This window comes from Lepidochelys olivacea (assembly GCF_965140295.1).
Source record: "Lepidochelys olivacea isolate rLepOli2 genome assembly, chromosome: 28".
Classification (NCBI taxonomy): Eukaryota; Metazoa; Chordata; order Testudines; family Cheloniidae; genus Lepidochelys; species Lepidochelys olivacea.
In genome coordinates, this window is record NC_140438.1 from 1,276,838 (window position 1) to 1,296,031 (window position 19,194).

Consider the following 19,194-nt stretch of genomic DNA (forward strand, 5'->3'; position numbering starts at 1 on the left):
TCCCCCGGAGATTCCTGCTGGTTGCGGGGGCTGGAGGGGCGTCCTGCCCCCTTGACCTCTGACCCCCTTGGTCTTTCGGGGGGACAGTCAAGGGGGATTTAACTCCCTTTTTGAGGGCGAAAGAGCTTGGGTCCCCCTCCCCCAAAATCCTCCCATGCACCTGGGCACCCAGACCCCGCCCGCTCTGATACTTGAATCCTGCCCCCCCCCAATCTGCTGGGGGTGGGGCAGATACTTGAAATTTTTGTTCTTGTTGCAAAAATACAATTTTTTAAAAAGCCCGAACTGGCCCTGAACTGTGGGGGATAAAGGGGGGGGGCTCTGCACGTGGGGGCTGGTACCCGTGGGGCCAGGGGCCGTGCCCCATTCCCCGCCCCCCCTGTCCAAGGGAAATCTGGAGGGGGGGTTCAGGGTCCCCTGGAAATAGACACAGGGAGCTGTAGCATCCATTTTTATTCAGCTTTCCGGCTCCAGGGGTGGGAGGGGCGACACCTGCCCAGCTGGACTGGTCTGAGGGGGGACCCCCCCCACATTAGGGCGGGGGAAATCAGACACATAGCTAGGCTAGGTAGAGAGGTCAGGAGCGAACCCAGGAGTCCTGGCTCCCAGCCCCCCCTGCTCTAACCCACCAGCCCCCCCTCCTCTTCCAGAGGCGGGGAGAGAACCCAGGAGTCCTGGCTCCCAGCCCCCCCCTGCTCTAACCCCCCAGCCCCCACTCCCCTCCCAGAGCCGGGGAGAGAACCCAGGAGTCCTGGCTCCCAGCCCCCCCCGCTCTAACCCCCCAGCCCCCACTCCCCTCCCAGAGCCGGGGAGAGAACCCAGGAGTCCTGGCGCCAGAGGCTGCAGCCCCGTCACTCTGGGGATGGATTTTTGGGGGGTGCTGGGGGGGGACGGGGACTGTGGTGGGGAGCCGGCCCGTGATTGGTTCCTGGGGATGCTGAATGTCCATGGGTAACGGGGGGGGGGTATAGAAGCTGGTGCTTCCAACAAAGGGTTAAATCTATCGCGTAGCAATAAACGAAACCATTTATAGTGGGCCCTGCCACTGATAAATTAACGGGGGGGGGCAGCAGGGTTGGGGGGGCAGAGAAAGGGGTGACCCTTGGGTGCAGCTCTGGGGGCGGGGGGCTAGGTGAAAAGGTGGGGTGAGGACCCGGGGAGGGGGGCTCAGAAGTTGATGTCGACGTCCCAGACCTCCCCGCTCAGGGCGTTGGCCGCCCCCTGCAGGGTCCAGGTGGCCAGGGCCAGCTGGCGCCGGAAACGCCCCTCGTCGAAGCGCCCGGGGGCCGCCCGCAGCAGCCGCAGGTGGTCCAGCAGCGCCCGCAGCGTGTGGGGCCCCCGCCCGTGCAGCACGTGCCGGAAGGGGGCCTCCGTGGCCGCCACGTAGGGGGACAGGAAGTAGAACTCCACCTGGGGGGGGGGCGAGAGGAAGGGGGGGCCGTTAGCAGAGTCTGGACCCCCCCCCCGTGCTGCAGGGGGGCAGGCGAGGGGTAATCGCAGGCGTCCGCGCAGCAGAAGGACGCGTGCACCGGGGGGGGGCAGGGGGGGCGATGCAGGGCCCCCCCCGCCCCTGCGGCTCACCCGCATGATGCGGACGTTGTGCAGCCGGTTGAGTCGCTCGTCCCGCTCCTCCGAGCTGTAGATGTCCCGTCGCAGCTTCTCGGCCGCCCGCGTGTAGTCGCCCCGGGCCGAGTACATCCACTGCAGGGTCAGGCCGCGGCTCTGGGGGGCCGGGGCGGGGGGCTCAGTGGGGGCGGGGAGAGAGGCAACCCAGCCCGCAGCCCTCCCGGCGGCCTTCCGACCCCCCCAGCCCCGCGTCCTGCGCTCCCGGACGTGTGCCCCCGCGCCCCGCCCAGAGCCGGGGAGAGAACCCCGGAGTCCGGGCTCCCAGCCCCCCTGCTTTAACCACCAGCCCCCACTCCCCTCCCAGAGCCGGGGAGAGAACCCAGGAGTCCGGGCTCCCAGCCCCCTCTGCTCTAACCCCCCAGCCCCCACTCCCCTCCCAGAGCCGGGGAGAGAACCCAGGAGTCCGGGCTCCCAGCCCCCTCTGCTCTAACCCCCCAGCCCCCACTCCCCTCCCAGAGCCGGGGAGAGAACCCAGGAGTCCGGGCTCCCAGCCCCCTCTGCTCTAACCCCCCAGCCCCCGCTCCCCTCCCAGAGCTGGGGAGAGAACCCAGGAGTCCTGGCTCCCAGCCCCCTCTGCTCTAACCCCCCAGCCCCCACTCCCCTCCCAGAGCCGGGGAGAGAACCCAGGAGTCCGGGCTCCCAGCCCCCCCTGCTTTAACCCCCCCAGCCCCCACTCCCCTCCCAGAGCCAGGGAGAGAACCCAGGAGTCCGGGCTCCCAGTCCCCTCTGCTCTAACCCCCCAGCCCCCACTCCCCTCCCAGAGCCAGGGAGAGAACCCAGGAGTCCGGGCTCCCAGTCCCCTCTGCTCTAACCCCCCAGCCCCCACTCCCCTCCCAGAGCCGGGGAGAGAACCCAGGAGTCCGGGCTCCCAGCCCCCTCTGCTCTAACCCCCCAGCCCCCACTCCCCTCCCAGAGCTGGGGAGAGAACCCAGGAGTCCTGGCTCCCAGCCCCCTCTGCTCTAACCCCCCAGCCCCCACTCCCCTCCCAGAGCCGGGGAGAGAACCCAGGAGTCCGGGCTCCCAGTCCCCTCTGCTCTAACCCCCCAGCCCCCACTGTGCTCCCAGAGCCGGGGAGAGAACCCAGGAGTCCGGGCTCCCAGTCCCCTCTGCTCTAAACCCCCAGCCCCCGCGCCCCGCCCAGAGCCGGGGAGAGAACCCCGGAGTCCGGGCTCCCAGCCCCCCTGCTTTAACCACCAGCCCCCACTCCCCTCCCAGAGCCGGGGAGAGAACCCAGGAGTCCGGGCTCCCAGTCCCCTCTGCTCTAACCCCCCAGCCCCCACTCCCCTCCCAGAGCCGGGGAGAGAACCCAGGAGTCCGGGCTCCCAGCCCCCTCTGCTCTAACCCCCCAGCCCCCACTCCCCTCCCAGAGCCGGGGAGAGAACCCAGGAGTCCGGGCTCCCAGCCCCCTCTGCTCTAACCCCCCAGCCCCCACTCCCCTCCCAGAGCCGGGGAGAGAACCCAGGAGTCCGGGCTCCCAGCCCCCTCTGCTCTAACCCCCCAGCCCCCACTCCCCTCCCAGAGCCAGGGAGAGAACCCAGGAGTCCGGGCTCCCAGTCCCCTCTGCTCTAACCCCCCAGCCCCCACTCCCCACCCAGAGCCGGGGAGAGAACCCAGGAGTCCTGGCTCCCAGCCCCCTCTGCTCTAACCCCCCAGCCCCCACTCCCCTCCCAGAGCCAGGGAGAGAACCCAGGAGTCCTGGCTCCCAGCCCCCCCTGCTCTATCCCGCCAGACCCCCTCCCCTCCCAGAGCCGGGGCGATCGGTGGGCAGGCCCGGATCCCCCTGGGGGGCTGGACCCCCCGCCCCGAGGCCGTACCTTGAGCTCGCTGCTGTAGGGGTTGAGCTCCGCGATGCGATGCAGCAGGACGTCCCCGTAGGCGCCGAAGTCCAGGGGCAGCAGGTGGTCGTGGGTCAGGCGGATCAGCAGCTGCCCCACCACCTCGGCCACCGACTTGGCCACGGCCGGCAGCCGCCCGAAGAGCATCCCATTCAGGTTCTCGTAGGTGTCGTCCTGGGTGTGCAGGAACGGGTAGGGGCGGGCATCCTGCGGGGCAGAGGGTAAGACCGGGGGGGCTGGGGGTCAGGAGTGGGGGGCACCAGCGGGGGTCTGGGGGTCTGGAGCGAGGGGCGTGGGGGTCTCTCACCTCGACGAAAGAGAACTCCACGGCCGGGACCCCCGCGAAGGCGGTGAAGGGGTAGGCGCTGCTCTCCATGGCGAGGGGCTGGATCCTGGGGGGGCAAGAGGCAGGTTCAGAGTCCGGGAGAAGGGGGGGGGCGCTGGGGGTTCCCCCATTGTCCCACCCAGGGCTGCCCCCCCTCACAAACCTTCCCCAGGGGGCTCTGACATCAGGGACTCCCAGTCCCAAACAGCTCAGGATTTCAGGGGGCGGCAGCAGGATCTGGGGCAGGCAGGAGATTCCCCCCCACCCAGTGTATGGGGCTGGCTGGAGCATGGGGTGGGGGGGGATCAGAGCGGGTCAGGGGCTGGGGGGATTAGGGGTCAGCAGGGGCGAGGTAGTCCTGGCCAGATTGGGGGGGTCAGAGGTTAAGGGGCACGCGTGGCCAGGGCTAAGCCGAGATGTGGGGGTGCAGTGGGGCAGGGGGTCCACGCCAGCCGGGGGTGGGGCAGAAGCAGCTGGGGAAACCTGCAGCTAATTAGGGCCAGGCTCGTTAGGAGCCAGGCGGGAGGCAGCTGCTGGGGGCAGCCCAGCCGAGGGCAGGCCAGCTCCCAGGGGTCGCGCCGGGGCCAGAGCCGTGCTGGGTGGGCTCAGGGGACCCGGAGTAGTGGGGGGCCCGGCATGGCCAGGGAGGAGCCAGACTTTGGGCTGTGGCTGGACCCTCCGGCACGGCCCGGGATCCCCGGAAGGGGGGTAAGAGGGAAGTGGGGGGCACAGCCGGGGGGCAGCGTCCCGAAGGGGGCAGTGACGTGGGGCCGAAGCCGTGGAGAGGGGCAGATGACGGGCCGGGCCAATCCCCGGAGGGACCAGCAGGAGGCGCCAGCGGGGTGAGACCTGCACCGTGACGGGGGTCAGAGGCTACGGGGCGGGGTCAGTGTGAAAAGGGGGCGGGGCCAGAGTCAAAGGGGAAGGGTCAGCAAAGGTAGAGAGTATTTAAGGTCAGAGGTGAAGGGTCACCATTGGGTAAGGTCAGTGCATGGAAGGACAGGGGTGAGAGGTGAAGAGTCACAGGTGAAGGGTCACCGCTGGCTAAGGGCAGGGTCAGAGGTGACAGGTCAGAGGTGAAGGGTCACCGCTGGGTAAGGACGGGTTGGAGATGACAGGTCAGAGGTGAAGGGTCACCGCTGGCTAAGGGCAGGGTCAGAGGTGACAGGTCAGAGGTGAAGGGTCACCGCTGGGTAAGGACGGGTTGGAGATGACAGGTCAGAGGTGAAGGGTCACCGCTGGGTAAGGGCAGGGTCAGAGGTGACAGGTCAGAGGTGAAGGGTCACTGCTGGGTAAGGACAGGGGTTGGAGGTGAAGGGTCAGAGGTGAAGGGTCACCGCTGGGTAAGGGCAGGGGCAGTGGTGACAGGTCAGAGGTGAAGGGTCACCATTGCCCTGGGGGTCGCGCCCCACTTACACCTCGCTGGCCCAGCGCCGATCCGGGAACGTCACCTGCTCGTAGAGACTCTGGCCGCTGCGGTTCGGGCTGTCGACCTGGCGGAGGGAGGAGTCACAGGTGACCTTTGAACTCTAACCCCCGACCTTCCACCCTCAGAGAGGCCAATATGGCCTGTGACCCCGCACACCCCACCACACCCTTCACCTCTAACCCTAAATGAACCTTCCCTGAGCTCTCACCTCTGACCCCCCCCCCGCTCTAAGCCACCGGCCCCCACTGCCTCCCAGAGCCGGGGAGAGAACCCAGGAGTCCTGGCTCCCAGCCCCCCCTGCTCTAACCCACCGGCCCCCACTCCCCTCCCCGAGCCGGGGAGAGAACCCAGGAGTCCTGGCTCCCAGCCCCCCCTCTCTAACCCACCAGCCCCCACTCCCCTCCCCGAGCCGGGAGAGAACCCAGGAGTCCTGGCTCCCAGCCCCCCCTCTCTAACCCACCAGCCCCCACTCCCCTCGCCGAGCCGGGGAGAGAACCCAGGAGTCCTGGCTCCCAGCCCCCCTGCTCTCACCCACCAGCCCCCACTCCCCTCGCCGAGCCGGGGAGAGAACCCAGGAGTCCTGGCTCCCAGCCCCCCCTCTCTAACCCACCAGCCCCCACTCCCCTCCCCGAGCCGGGGAGAGAACCCAGGAGTCCTGGCTCCCAGCCCCCCCGCTCTAACCCACCAGCCCCCACTCCCCTCGCCGAGCCAGGGAGAGAACCCAGGCATCCAGGGGTGCCCCTCACCTGTTTGAGGATGTTCTCGATCAGGCTCGTCAGCAAGGGGCTGGTCTTGGCGTGGAATTTGTCATCTCCTGACGGTCAGCAGAGGGGAGAGAAACCGGTCAAGGTGGGGGGTAGGGGGTCCAGTGGTGGAACCTCGATTTCCACCCCACTTTGGGGGGGTGACATGCCCCTCCCCCCATCCCCTGAGGTATGAGCCCCAACCTTGGAGTCACTGCCTCCCATGGACCTTCATAGAGTTAGGTCTATAATAGAGAGGGGGAAACTGAGGCAGACAGTGCCTCCTCTAACTCACTAGCCTCCACTCCTCTCCCAGGGCCGGGGAGAGAACCCAGGAGTCCTGGCTCCCAGCCCCGCCTGCTCTAACCCACGAGCCCTGTGACGAAGTGGGACTGTTCTTAATGTTTCCTCTGAATAGTGTGGGGGTGCCTCAGTTTCCCCTAGGCAGTTCTTAAGTATCTAGGGGGTGGGGTAAGGGTGTATGACCCTTGCAGAGCCCTAGAGGGCAGGTGTGGGCAGGGGTCTGGACACAGAGAAGGGCCGACACCCTGTTTCCTGGCCACTGATGGCCTGGGCCCTTCCCCCCTGCAAGGTGAGAGCTAAAGGGTTGGAGAACAAAGGGATCCGGTGCCCTCCTGGCCCGGGAAAGGGACAAAGCCCAGAGGAGGAGGGGCTGGAGGGAGTTTCAGTTTGGGGCTGGCTGGGACATGGAGTGAAGTGCAGACGTGGTTGTCTGGCTCACTGCCCCCCAGAATGGACCCGGCTGAGGGGTCCTGTTCTCTGCACCTACAAGCTCTGTGTTAGACCATGTCCCTGTCGTCTAATAAACCTTCTGTGTTACTGGTTGGCTGAGAGTCACGTCTGACTGCGGAGTTGGGGGGCAGGACCCTCTGGCCCCCCCAGGACCCCGCCTGGGCGGACTCGCTGTGGGAAGCGCCCGGAGGGGCAAAGGAGGCTGGAGGCTCCGACGTCAGACCCAGGAAGGTGGAGCCGGGGGAGCCGTGTGTCCTGCAGACAGGCTGCTCCCCGAGAGGAGACTCCCCCAGAGTCCTGACTGGCTTTGCGGGGAGCAGGTCCAGAGCATCGCCCAGGGACCCCGGGACAACTTAACCCACCAGCCCCCACTCCCCTCCCAGAGCGCGGCAGAGAACCCAGGAGTCCGGGCCCCCAGTCACGTACCTAGCACAGCGCTGTCCAGGCTGATGTAGGCCACGGCTTTGAGGTGCAGCATGCTGAGATACCCCTGGTCAGGATGGGAGGTTTGGGGGGGGTAAGTTGTGGGGGGGTCCCAAGTCAGCAGCCCCCCCCGATCTCATCAGTCATGGTAGCTGCTATTCCTGCATCGAACCACCAGGGGGAGCCCAGAGCCTTCTGACTCCTGACAGCCGGGGAAGGAACCCAGGAGTCCTGGCTCCCAGCCCCGCCCCATCCCACCAGCCCCCCCTCCTCTCCCAGAGCTGGGGAGAGAACCCAGGAGTCCTGGCTCCCAGCCCCCCCTGCTCCAACCCACTGGCCCCCACTCCCCTCCCAGAGCTGTATTTTGGCTGGGGGGGAGGGGATGGGACTGGTAAGCCCCTGTAGGTAGAAGCCCCTCCCCTCGCCCCCAGCCCCCCAGGAGGGACCCAGGCGTCCGGGTTACCTCTAGCCATTCGGTGGAGCCGACCTGCCCGAAGTCCTCTGCGTCCCAGCTGGCGAAGAGCAAAGTGCGCCGGAGCTGGAAGCCTGGGAAGGGAAATCGACTGACGTGGGTGGGGGTGGGGGGCAGGAGCTGGCCCCCTCCCCCGCACCCTGAGAACCCAGGAGTCCTGGGGGCCCCGGGAACTTTTATTGCACCCCTTTAAGGCGACCATCTTTTTAGACAGGCAGATGAATATTCCCCTCTCTGCTCTTTGGGGGAGCGAGGTCCCCACCTGATGGCCCGGGTGGGTATGACAGGGGAGGGGTGTTTCCGTGTGGGGCCGGCCCCGCCCCCTGCCCCACCTGGTGACAGCCCCGCCCCCTCAGCTAGCTCCGCCCCCTGCCCCACCTGGTGACAGCCCCACCCCCTGTGACGGCCCCGCCCCCTGCCCCCTTACCGTTGCGCACCATGGCGGAGAAGGTCCGGGCTAACTCCAGCAGCAGGGCCGTGCCGACGCCCGACCCGGCCGCCCCTGGGCCCAGAGAGTCCCGCTGAGCCCCGATGATCACGTAGTGATCTGTGGGGCGAGGGAGCCGAGGTTAGGGGGAAAGGAACGCCCCCCTGCCCTCGACAGCCCCGGCCGCCCCCGTCCCGCACGCCTCCCCCCCAGGCTCAGCCCCCCATCTCTCTCTCTCTGCCCCACTACAACCCACACACCCAGGCCCCCCAGCCCAGCCCACTTCCTGTCCCCCCCCACCTCAGTTCTCCCCCCTGTTCTCCCCCCGACCCCACAGAGCCCCCTGCGCCCCGTCCCCTCCCCGGCCTCACCCGGTTCAAATCGCCCCTCGAAGGAGCCGAAGACGTTACTGATCATGGTCGAAGTCTTGACATTGTTCACCTGGAGGTGCAAGCGGAAGCCTGGGTCCCCGGGGCCAAGGCGATACGGGATCTCGGCCAGGCGGCCCTTCCAGTCCCGTGGGGCAGCCAGCCCTGTCAGCTTACTGGGGCGGGGGAGGAGAGGGTCAGACCCTCCCAGAGCCGAGGAGAGAACCCAGGAGTCCTGGCTCCCAGCCCCCCCAGCTCTAACCCCCCAGCTCCCACTCCCCTCCCAGAGCCGAGGAGAGAACCCAGGCGTCCTGGCTCCCCCCCTTACCTGAGGAGGCGGGCGGCCGTGCTGGCGCTGATGGGGTGGGCCGGGATGCGGGGCAGCCCCGAGGACTGGATGGGGGGGAACTGGGTGTGGTTGAAGGAGGGGAAGCCGGGGGTGTAGGGGTCGCCGGTCCCCATGTGAACCTGCCGGGGGGGGGGCAGAGACAGCGTGTGAGGGACGGAGGCTTCGCCCACCCCACCTGCTCCCTGCCCCACTGAGCTCGACCCGTTTGCTTCCAGGTCGTGGCGAGAGACGGGGAAAGAGCGCCCCCCCGGGACCCGACCCCCCACCCGCCGCAGAGCGCGACCGGCTCCAGGTACGTCCGGAGATCTATCAGGTAGCCAGTTTTGAAGCGCTTTCGTTCGATCGAAACCCGGGCTCATGTCCGAGCTCCCTGTGGTCCCGGCGCCGGGGCGGGAGCAGGCTGGACGCGGGCCGGTCGTCTCGTTAGAGAGAGAGAGAGAGATCGTTAGCGGGACGGGATCCGTGTGGCGCAAATGCCTGGACGGGCATTAATTATGTGTCACACTGCTGCAATTCGTTACGCATCGGGGCCTCATTCAGTCGCTCCGCTCCGTTAGCCTACCGGGGATCGATGTCCCCCCCTCCTGGGTCCCTGCTCCCCTTCCATCCCGTGCAGACCCGTCCCCACTCAGCCCCTCCCTCTGCTCCGGCACTCACGTGTCCGTAAACCGCCCGGTTCTGGGACAGCCCCGCTTTGCGCAGATCCTGGGGGATGTCCCAGGGGTCAGGGTAGATCAGCACCCCCCGGGCCTGGGCAGCGTCTGCGTTCGCCACCTGGAGGAGAGGAGAGAACCCAGGAGTCCGGGCTCCCAGCTCCCGCCCTCTGTCTCTAACCCGCCAGCCCCCACTGCCCTCCCAGAGCCGGGGAGAGAACCCAGGAGTCCGGGCTCCCAACTCCCGCCCTCTGTCTCTAACCCGCCAGCCCCCACTGCCCTCCCAGAGCCGGGGAGAGAACCCAGGAGTCCTGGCTCCCAGCCCCCACTGCTCTAACCCACCAGCCCCCGCTCCCCTCGCAGAGCCAGGGAGGGAACCCAGGTGTCCGGGCTCACCTTCTCTGCGAAGCTGATCTGGCCCACCCTGACGATGACCAGGTGGCCCTGGGGGTTCACTCCCTGCTGTCCCAGGACATCGAAATCCTCCTGGCGCCCGTAGTTAGCGTAGACCAGCCCCCCCTGGGGAGAAAGATGGGGTTGAGTGGCAGGGGGGACACCCCCAAAACCAGCACCCCCAGGAGCAGAGAGAGGGCTGGGGAGGCTCCAGAGTGGGGATGGGGGGCAGGATGGGAGGAGGGGAGCAGAGGTGTTACCGTGGCATTGCCGTGGGCGCTGTAGGGGCAGTGCCCGGGGGAGGCGGGGTGTCGCCGGGGGCTGTTACCGTGGCGTTGCCGTGGGCGCCGTAGGGGCAGTGCCCCGGGGAGGCGGGGTGTCGCCGGGGGCCGTTACCGTGGCGTTGCCGTGGGTGCCGTAGGGGCAGTGCCCGGGGGAGGCGGGGCGTCGCCGGGGGGCCGTTACCGTGGCGTTGCCGGGGGCGCCGTAGGGGCAGTGCCTGGGGGAGGCGGGGCGTCGCCGGGGGCCGTTACCGTGGCGTTGCCGGGGCGCCGTAGGGGCAGTGCCCGGGGGAGGCGGGGCGTCGCCGGGGGCCGTTACCGTGGCGTTGCCGGGGGCGCCGTAGGGGCAGTGCCCGGGGGAGGCGGGGCGTCGCCGGGGGCCGTTACCGTGGCGTTGCCGGGGGCGCCGTAGGGGCTGTGCCCGGGGGAGGCGGGGCGTCGCCGGGGGCCGTTACCGTGGCGTTGCCGGGGGCGCCGTAGGGGCAGTGCCCGGGGGAGGCGGGGCGTCGCCGGGGGCCGTTACCGTGGCGTTGCCGGGGGCGCTGTAGGGGCAGTAAATCTCGGGGTCCTCCAGAGGCAGTTTCTCCAGGACATTTCCCTGCGGGTCCAGCTGGTGCAGGAAGTTGGGGTTCACCCTGGGGGGGGGGAATGGTGGGGGTCAGAGCCCAGCCAGCCCGGCCCCCCCCCTTTTCCCCCGGGTGCCTCATCCCCCCTCCCCCATGGGTCCCCTCTTCTGCCCCCCGTTGCCCCCCAGGCCCCGCCCCGGTCAGACCTGTCCGGGCGCTGCAGGCCCACGTAGTGGGTGTCGGTCCAGGCTCGGTCCAGCCCGTACGAGGTGAAACTCTCCAGCACCTTGTGGGTCAGGGCGTCCATGCGGGGCGAGCCCGGGGGGTGGGGGCCCTCGCTCACCCACCTGCGGGGGGGGGAGAAGAGGGGAGGGCTCAGGGGGAAGCTGGGGACAGGCGACCCCCCCCAACCTCCGCCCCTCTAGCGAATTGGGGAGGGGGTCCCCGGTGTTTTTGAAGGCGGAGGGGGGTGTCTCTGAGGAGGGATGGTGCGGGGGGGCTGAGTTTCAGGGTAGGGGATTTGGGGTCTCTGTGGGGGGGGCTCAGAGAAGGGGGGACCCTGTGCTCGGTAGGGGTGAGGGGTGTCTCTAGGGGTTGGGCTGGGATCCATGGGGCGGGCTTCTTGATGGGGCAGGGGGTGTCCCCGTGGCGGGGCTCTGTGGCATGGGAGGGGTCTCCGTGGAATAGGGGGGCCCGGTGGGAGGATCTGCAGGACCATGGGGTCCCCGTGGGGAGGGGGCTCTCTGGGGGGGGGTGGGGGGACGGGGGGGGGCTCACCGGATGGTGCTCTCGATGCTGTCCTCCCGCAGGTATTTCTGGAACATTTCCTTCAGGTCGGCCCAGTAGAGGGGGGGCCCCGGGACCGGCGACTCCTCGGCCGCCCCCTCGTCGCTCACCACGGCCAGCAGGTCGCCCCGCAGCCCCGCGCACGACGGGCAGCTGCCCCGCAGGGCCACGTAGCCCAGCAGGAAGGCTGCACGGGGGGGAGACGGAGCGTGGGCACGGGGGGGCACGGACACGAGGAGGGGAGGGGGGCAGGGCTATCGGGCAGGAGGCGGGGCTATCTGTGAAGGGGCGGGGCTGTCCATCAGGGAGGCGGGGCATGGGGTCAGGGGGTAGGGCTGTGAGCTCAGGGGGCGGAGCTGTCAGGCCAGAGGGCGGAGCTCCGGGCCAGGGGGCGGGACAGTCAAGCAGGGGCAGGGCTCTCAGGCCAGGGGGCGGGGCTGTCGGGCCAGGAGACAGAGCTCTCAGGTCAGAGGGCGGGGCTTTCGGACCAGGGGGCGGGGCTCTTGGGACAGGGGCGGGGCTGTCGGGCAGGGGGCGGGGCTTACCCACAGTGAAGATGAGCAGGGCGCTGAGCACCAGATAGGTCAGGGCCTTGGTCCGGTCCCGCGGGCCGGGGGTCACCAGGGCGGCCATGTCCCCGGCCAGCGTCTGCTCCTCCCCCTCGGCCACCTTCAGCTCCAGGCCCCCGGCCCCCTCCCCGCCCGGCCCCTCCATGTTCCGGTAAATGGTGTAGGAGCGTCGGCCGGGCCGCTCGCCGCCCTGCGGGGGAGACGGGCATCAGGGTGGGCGGGGCTGGGGTCAGGAGTGAGGGGCACCAGCGGGGCTGGGGGGGCTGCGGGTCGGGAGTGAGGGGCGCCAGGGGGCATGCACCGTAGGGGTCTCTCCCAGACCCTGGGGAGCGGGGAGAGGATTCGAACCCAGGCCCTACCGCACGGCGGAGCAGGAACCTCAGCGTCTCCATTGCAGCCTCTTCGCGCCCTGGGGAGAGAGACAGGCCCCGGGGGCTGATCAGGAAGAAGCCAGGAGGGTTCCCCTTTACCTGCCCCCCACAGAACAGCAGGGGGCTGTGGGTCAGGAGTGAGGGGCTGTGACGAAGCGGGACTGTTCTTAATGTTTCCTCTGAATAGTGTGGGGGTGCCTCAGTTTCCCCTAGGCAGTTCTTAAGTATCTGGGGGGTGGGATACGTGGGGGGGGCTGGAGGGAGTTTCAGTTGGGGGCTGGCTGGGGACATGGAGTGAAGGGCAGACGTGGTTGTCTGGCTCACTGCCCCCCAAAATGGACCCAGCTGAGGGGTCCTGTTCTCTGCACCTACAAGCTCTGTGTCAGACCATGTTCCTGTCGTCTAATAAACCTTCTGTGTTACCGGCTGGCTGAGGGTCCCGTCTGACTGCGGAGCTGGGGGGCAGGACCCTCTGGCTTCCCCAGGACCCCGCCTGGGTGGACTCGCTGGGGGAAGCGCAGGGAGGGGCAGAGGAGGCTGGTCAGACCCAGGAAGGGGGAAGCCGGGTGAGCTGTGTGTCCTTCCCAGAGAGGAGACTGCCCCAGAGTCCTGCCTGGCTTCGTGCTGCACAGGGGAAACTGAGGCACCCCCACACTATTCAGAGGAAACATTATGAACAGTCCTGCTCCGTCACATTGGGCAGGGCTGGCCTGCCAGGGGGCTGCGGGTCGGGGGTGAGGGGCACCGGCCGAGCTGGGGGGCAGGGCCGGGCTAGCAGGGGCTGCGGGTTGGGAGTGGGGGGCACCGGCAGGGCTGGAGGGGGGCAGGAATGGGCTGGGAGGGGCTGCGGGGGCCGGGCTGGGGGGCGGGAGGATGGTTTGTTTTTCCCGTTAGCCCGGGTTCAAAGGCTGATGTGGTCGATCGATTGGCCCGGCTGGCGCCAGCCTGCTGGGGTCACTATGGGGGAGAGCAGGGGCCAGCCCCCGCCCCACCACATGAGCTGGGGGAGGAGCTGATGGGAGTGGGGGGCGATGGGGGGGGAGGGCACCTGGGATTGGTGGGGGGCACTCGACAATCTCTGCCCCCCCCAGGGGAGGGGAAGCTGGGGCAGGAGGTCCCAGGCCGAGGCTGCCGGCTCGGGGCCCTCGGAGTTGGGAAGGGCCGGAGCCTGGCTGGGGTGATAAGAGCCGGGGGTGGGGGCGGGGGGCGCAGCTGGGAGCTGATACCGCGTCCCCCAGAGTCACGTACACACCAGCCCCCCCCATTCCCGCCGGCGCCCCTCACTCCCGACCCGCAGCCCCTGCCCCCCCCAGCCCTGCCGGAGCCCCTCACTCCCGACCCGCAGCCCCTGCCCTTCCCAGCCCTGCCCCCCCCATTCCCGCCGGTGCCCCTCACTCCAGACCCGCAGCCCCTGCCCTTCCCAGCCCTGCCCCCCCCATTCCCGCCGGCGCCCCTCACTCCCGGCCCGCAGCCCCTGCCCCCCCCATCCCTGCCCCCCCCATTCCCGCCGGTGCCCCTCACTCCAGACCCGCAGCCCCTGCCCTTCCCAGCCCTACCCCCCCAGCCCTGCCAGCGCCCCTCACTCCCGACCCGCAGCCCCTGCCCCCCCCAGCCCTGCCCCCCCCATTCCCGCCGGCGCCCCTCACTCCCGACCCGCAGCCCCTGCCCCCCCCAGCCCTGCCCCCCCCAGCCCTGCCAGCGCCCCTCACTCCCGACCCGCAGCCCCTGCCCCCCCCAGCCCTGCCGGCGCCCCTCACTCCCGACCCGCAGCCCCTGCCCTTCCCAGCCCTGCCCCCCCCATTCCCGCCGGTGCCCCTCACTCCAGACCCGCAGCCCCTGCCCTTCCCAGCCCTGCCCCCCCCATTCCCGCCGGCGCCCCTCACTCCCGGCCCGCAGCCCCTGCCCCCCCCATCCCTGCCCCCCCCATTCCCGCCGGTGCCCCTCACTCCAGACCCGCAGCCCCTGCCCTTCCCAGCCCTACCCCCCCAGCCCTGCCAGCGCCCCTCACTCCCGACCCGCAGCCCCTGCCCCCCCCAGCCCTGCCCCCCCCATTCCCGCCGGCGCCCCTCACTCCCGACCCGCAGCCCCTGCCCCCCCCAGCCCTGCCCCCCCCAGCCCTGCCAGCGCCCCTCACTCCCGACCCGCAGCCCCTGCCCCCCCCAGCCCTGCCGGCGCCCCTCACTCCCGACCCGCAGCCCCTGCCCTTCCCAGCCCTACCCCCCCCAGCCCTGCCAGCGCCCCTCACTCCCGACCCGCAGCCCCTGCCCCCCCAGCCCTGCCCCCCCCATTCCCGCCGGTGCCCCTCACTCCCGGCCCGCAGCCCCTGCCCTTCCCAGCCCTGCCCCCGCCATTCCCGCCGGCGCCCCTCACTCCCGACCCGCAGCCCCTGCCCCCCCCAGCCCTGCCGGAGCCCCTCACTCCCGACCCGCAGCCCCTGCCCTTCCCAGCCCTACCCCCCCCAGCCCTGCCAGCGCCCCTCACTCCCGACCCGCAGCCCCTGCCCCCCCAGCCCTGCCCCCCCCATTCCCGCCGGCGCCCCTCACTCCCGACCCGCAGCCCCTGCCCCCCCAGCCCTGCCAGCGCCCCTCACTCCCGACCCGCAGCCCCTGCCCCCCCCAGCCCTGCCCCCCTGAGCCCTGCCAGCGCCCCTCACTCCCAACCCGCAGCCCCTGCCCTTCCCAGCCCTACCCCCCCCAGCCCTGCCAGCGCCCCTCACTCCCGACCCGCAGCCCCTGCCCCCCCCATTCCCGCCGGTGCCCCTCACTCCCGACCCGCAGCCCCTGCCCTTCCCAGCCCTGCCCCCCCCCAGCCCTGCCAGCGCCCCTCACTCCCGACCCGCAGCCCCTGCCCCCCCCAGCCCTGCCAGCGCCCCTCAATCCCGACCCACAGCCCCTGCCCTTCCCAGCCCTGCCCCCCCATTCCTGCCGGCGCCCCTCACTCCCGACCCGCAGCCCCTGCCCCCCCCAGCCCTGCCCCCCCATTCCCGCCGGCGCCCCTCACTCCCAACTCACAGCCCCTGCTCCCCCCAGCCCTGCCGGCGCCCCTCACTCCCGACCCGCAGCCCCTGCCCTTCCCAGCCCTGCCCCCCCGAGCCCTGCCAGCGCCCCTCACTCCCAACCCGCAGCCCCTGCCCCCCCCAGCCCTGCTCCCCCCATTCCCGCCGGCGCCCCTCACTCCCAACTCACAGCCCCTGCCCCCCCCAGCCCTGCCGGCGCCCCTCACTCCCAACCCGCAGCCCCTGCTCCCCCCAGCCCTACCCCCCCCCAGCCCTGCCAGGACCCGCAGCCCCTGCCCTTCCCAGCCCTGCCCCCCCCAGCCCTGCCAGCGCCCCTCACTCCCGACCCGCAGCCCCTGCCCTTCCCAGCCCTGCCCCCCACAGCCCTGCCGGTGCCCCTCACTCCCGACCCGCAGCCCCTGCCCTTCCCAGCCCTGCCCCCCCATTCCTGCCGGCGCCCCTCACTCCCAACCCACAGCCCCCTGAAAATCAGAACTCCCTGTAAAAGGGGTCTCCCCCCTGGCTGGGCTCGGCCAGGCCGCTGTGGGGGGTTTATGGGGTTCTCTCAGGACACACCCCCCACCGTCTCCCTTCCCCCCCCAGGGACACTCACAGAGCCGGTGCCGGGTGCTGGGAGCTGACAAGCTGCTGTTTGTGTCTGATACAAACCCGGGCTCCCACCCACCCGCCAGTGACACCCAGCCCTCCTCCCCCGCCGGGACCCACTCGCAGCCCCCCCGCCCTGCCTGGGCCAGGGCGGTGCCAGGGGGCCCCGTGCTGCAGGGAACGGGGCGGGGGGCCCTCCCCTCACAGCCCCACTGCTGACTGAGCCTAGGGGCTGCTGTAACCCCATCAGCAGGCTGGCTCAAGGGGGCAGGGAATGGGGCACGGGGCCTGTCCGCTCTGGGGGGGCGCTGGCTCCCACCCAGCCCCAGGGCGGGGACTGGCTGGCTCATGGGGGCAGGGAATGGGCTGTTTCTGGGTGTCAATGGCCTGTGGGGTGCATCAGAGCATGGAATAAAGTCGCCTCATGCTACCCCAACGGCAGAGATGCGCCCACCTCTGGGGCGGGGCGGCCGGTGACCCGGGGACCCCTCGCCCGGCGCTGAGATGCGGACACCTCTGGGGCGGGGCGGCCGGTGACCCGGGGACCCCTCGCCCGGCGCTGAGATGCGGACACCTCTGGGGCGGGGCGGCCGGTGACCCGGGGACCCCTCGCCCGGCGCTGAGACACGCCCACCTCTGGGGCGGGGCGGCCAGTGACCCGGGGACCCCTCGCCCGGCGCTGAGACGCGGTCACCTCTGGGGCGGGGCGGCCGGTGACCCGGGGACCCCTCGCCCGGCGCCGAGATGCGGTCACCTCTGGGGCAGGGCGGCCGGTGACCCGGGGACCCCTCGCCCGGCGCCGAGATGCGGTCACCTCTGGGGCAGGGCGGCCGGTGACCCGGGGACCCCTCGCCCGGCGCCGAGATGCGGTCACCTCTGAGGCGGGGCGGCCGGTGACCCGGGGACCCCTCGCCCGGCGCCGAGATGCGGTCACCTCTGGGGCAGGGCGGCCGGTGACCCGGGGACCCCTCGCCTGGCGCTGAGATGCGGTCACCTCTGGGGCGGGGCGGCCGGTGACCCGGGGACCCCTCGCCTGGCGCCGAGATGCGGTCACCTCTGGGGCAGGGCGGCCGGTGACCCGGGGACCCCTCGCCCGGCGCCGAGATGCGGTCACCTCTGAGGCGGGGCGGCCGGTGACCCGGGGACCCCTCGCCCGGCGCCGAGATGCGGTCACCTCTGGGGCAGGGCGGCCGGTGACCCGGGGACCCCTCGCCTGGCGCTGAGATGCGGTCACCTCTGGGGCGGGGCGGCCGGTGACCCGGGGACCCCTCGCCTGGCGCTGAGATGCGGTCACCTCTGGGGCGGGGCGGCCGGTGACCCGGGGACCCCTCGCCCGGCGCTGAGATGCGGTCACCTCTGGGGCGGGGCGGCCGGTGACCCGGGGACCCCTCGCCTGGCGCTGAGATGTGGTCACCTCTGGGGCTGGGTGGCCGGTGACCCGGGGACCCCTCGCCCGGCGCTGAGATGCGGCCACCTCTGGGGTGTGTGTGGGGGGGGCAGTTTGTATTAAACACCCCTCCCCTTTTGGACTGGTACTTTGCCCTCTCCGATTGTCCCTGCTCAGACGGGAAAGGGTTAAGAGGGGCGGGGCCTGAGACCAGGGCGAGGGTTTCCTGGCAGACCCTGACCCCCCCCGCACCCCCCCCAGGTGCCACCAAGTCTGGGGTCTTATCAAGGCTCTGCCTTGTGAAAAACAAACAGGGGCTGGATCCCGACGGGCCTGAAGCCCCCGTGTGGCGCTAGGGGGCGCTGGGGGGCAGGGAGGGGGCGGGGCGGGGGGCTCGGCAGGGGGCGGGGCGGGGGGGCGCTAGGGGGTGCTGTGGGGCAGGGCGGGGGGCGGGGGGCTCGGCAGGGGGTGCTCTCCCTGGGCAGGCGGGGCTCGGGGCTCTAGGGGGCGCTGTGGGTCAGGGAGGGGGGCGGGGGGCTTGGCAGGGGGCGCTCTCCCCGGGCAGGCGGGGCTCGGGGCGTTAGGGGGTGCTGGGGGGCAGGGAGGGGGGCGGGGGGCTCAGCAGGGGGCGCTCTCCCCTGGCAGGCGGGGCTCGGGGCATTAGGGGGCGCTGTGGGGCAGGGCGGGGGGCAGGGGGCTCGGCAGGGGGCGCTCTCCCCGGGCAGGCGGGGCTCGGAGCGCTAGGGGTTGCTGGGGGGCAGGGAGGGGGGCGGGGGGCTCGGCAGGGGGCGCTCTCCCCGGGCAGGCGGGGCTCGGGGCGCTAGAGGGTGCTGTGGGGCAGGGAGGGGGGCCGGGGGCTCGGCAGGGGGCACTCTCCCCGGGTAGGCGGGGCTCGGAGCGCTAGGGGGTGCTGGGGGGCAGGGAGGGGGGCCGGGGGCTCGGCAGGGGGCGCTCTCCCCGGGTAGGCGGGGCTCGGAGCGCTAGGGGGTGCTGGGGGGCAGGGAGGGGGGCGGGGGGCTTGGCAGGGGGCGCTCTCCCCCAGCAGGCGGGGCTGGCCCCAGGGTGGCACTAGTGGGCGCTGGGGGGCAGGGAGGGGGGCGGGGGGCTCGGCAGGGGGCGCTCTCCCCGGGCAGGCGGGGCTCGGGGCGCTAGGGGGTGCTGTGGGGCAGGGAGGGGGGCCGGGGGCTCGGCAGGGGGCGCTCTCCCCGGGTAGGCGGGGCTCGGGGCGCTAGGGGGTGCTGGGGGGCAGGGAGGGGGGCCGGGGGCTCGGCAGGGGGTGCTCTCCCCGGGCAGGCGGGGCTCAGGGCGCTAGGGGGTGCTGTGGGGCAGGGTGGGGGGTGGGGGGCTCGGCAGGGGGCGCTCTCCCCGGGTAGGCGGGGCTCGGGGCGCTAGGGGGTGCTGTGGGGCAGGGCGGGGGGTGGGGGGCTCGGCAGGGGGCGCTCTCCCCGGGTAGGCGGGGCTCAGGGCGCTAGGGGGTGCGGTGCTCGGGGGGGATCCATGGGGAGGCACCTTCGTCCATCCACACGCCCTGTAGGGATGGATTTTAACCCCTTTCAAAGCCCCCCACCCCCAACCCCAGTTTTCATTCCTTGCCCCGAATTACCCCTCCCTCGCCTGAGGATGGGGGGAGGGGAGGGCCGCCCCCCCCCCGAGGTCTTCCGCCTCCCCCCTCCCCACTTAACGCTTTCCATGGAGGGTGGGGCTGCTCCTGTCCGGTTTCCCTCCCCCGGCTTGCGAACGTCCAGGGGTCACCTGCAGCAAACGAGTCACGCCCAGAGTCTTGGCAGTTTCTAGCGCCCCCCCATATCCTACCGCTGCCCCCAAGTTCTTAGCTTTG

The 19,194-nt window shown here is 71.2% G+C and overlaps 1 protein-coding gene across 2 annotated transcripts; it reads right to left on the bottom strand.

The window, feature by feature from the left end:
- Positions 1-768: 768 nt before the first annotated feature.
- TFR2 (transferrin receptor 2) lies at positions 769-16,443 on the bottom strand. 2 transcript variants are annotated; one of them, XM_084616392.1, is made up of 19 exons: positions 16,425-16,443; positions 12,358-12,407; positions 11,975-12,188; positions 11,421-11,616; positions 10,850-10,990; positions 10,601-10,712; positions 9,800-9,922; positions 9,408-9,524; positions 8,730-8,869; positions 8,405-8,577; positions 8,034-8,153; positions 7,598-7,680; positions 7,138-7,201; positions 5,962-6,029; positions 5,203-5,279; positions 3,769-3,853; positions 3,441-3,668; positions 1,582-1,722; positions 769-1,410 (listed from the first exon to the last, which is right to left on the bottom strand). In XM_084616392.1, exons 2-19 carry the CDS (start codon positions 12,388-12,390, stop codon positions 1,168-1,170), a joined length of 2,358 nt encoding a protein of 785 aa, XP_084472518.1. In that variant the 5' UTR covers positions 12,391-12,407; positions 16,425-16,443; the 3' UTR covers positions 769-1,167. The 2 variants fall into 2 exon arrangements, with proteins under 2 accessions (XP_084472518.1, XP_084472517.1); XM_084616391.1 differs by lacking the exon at positions 16,425-16,443 and adding an exon at positions 15,978-16,041.
- Between the last annotated feature and the right edge of the window lie 2,751 nt (positions 16,444-19,194).

Coding starts and splice junctions, on each gene's coding strand:
- TFR2 (XM_084616392.1), bottom strand. CDS start 12,390: ATGGAGACGCTGAGGTTCCTGCTCCGCCGTGCG. Junction 9,525..9,799: donor AGATCAGCTTCGCAGAGAAG/GTGAGCCCGGAC, acceptor CCTCTCCTCCAG/GTGGCGAACGCAGACGCTGC. Junction 8,578..8,729: donor ACGGCCGCCCGCCTCCTCAG/GTAAGGGGGGGA, acceptor CCCCCGCCCCAG/TAAGCTGACAGGGCTGGCTG.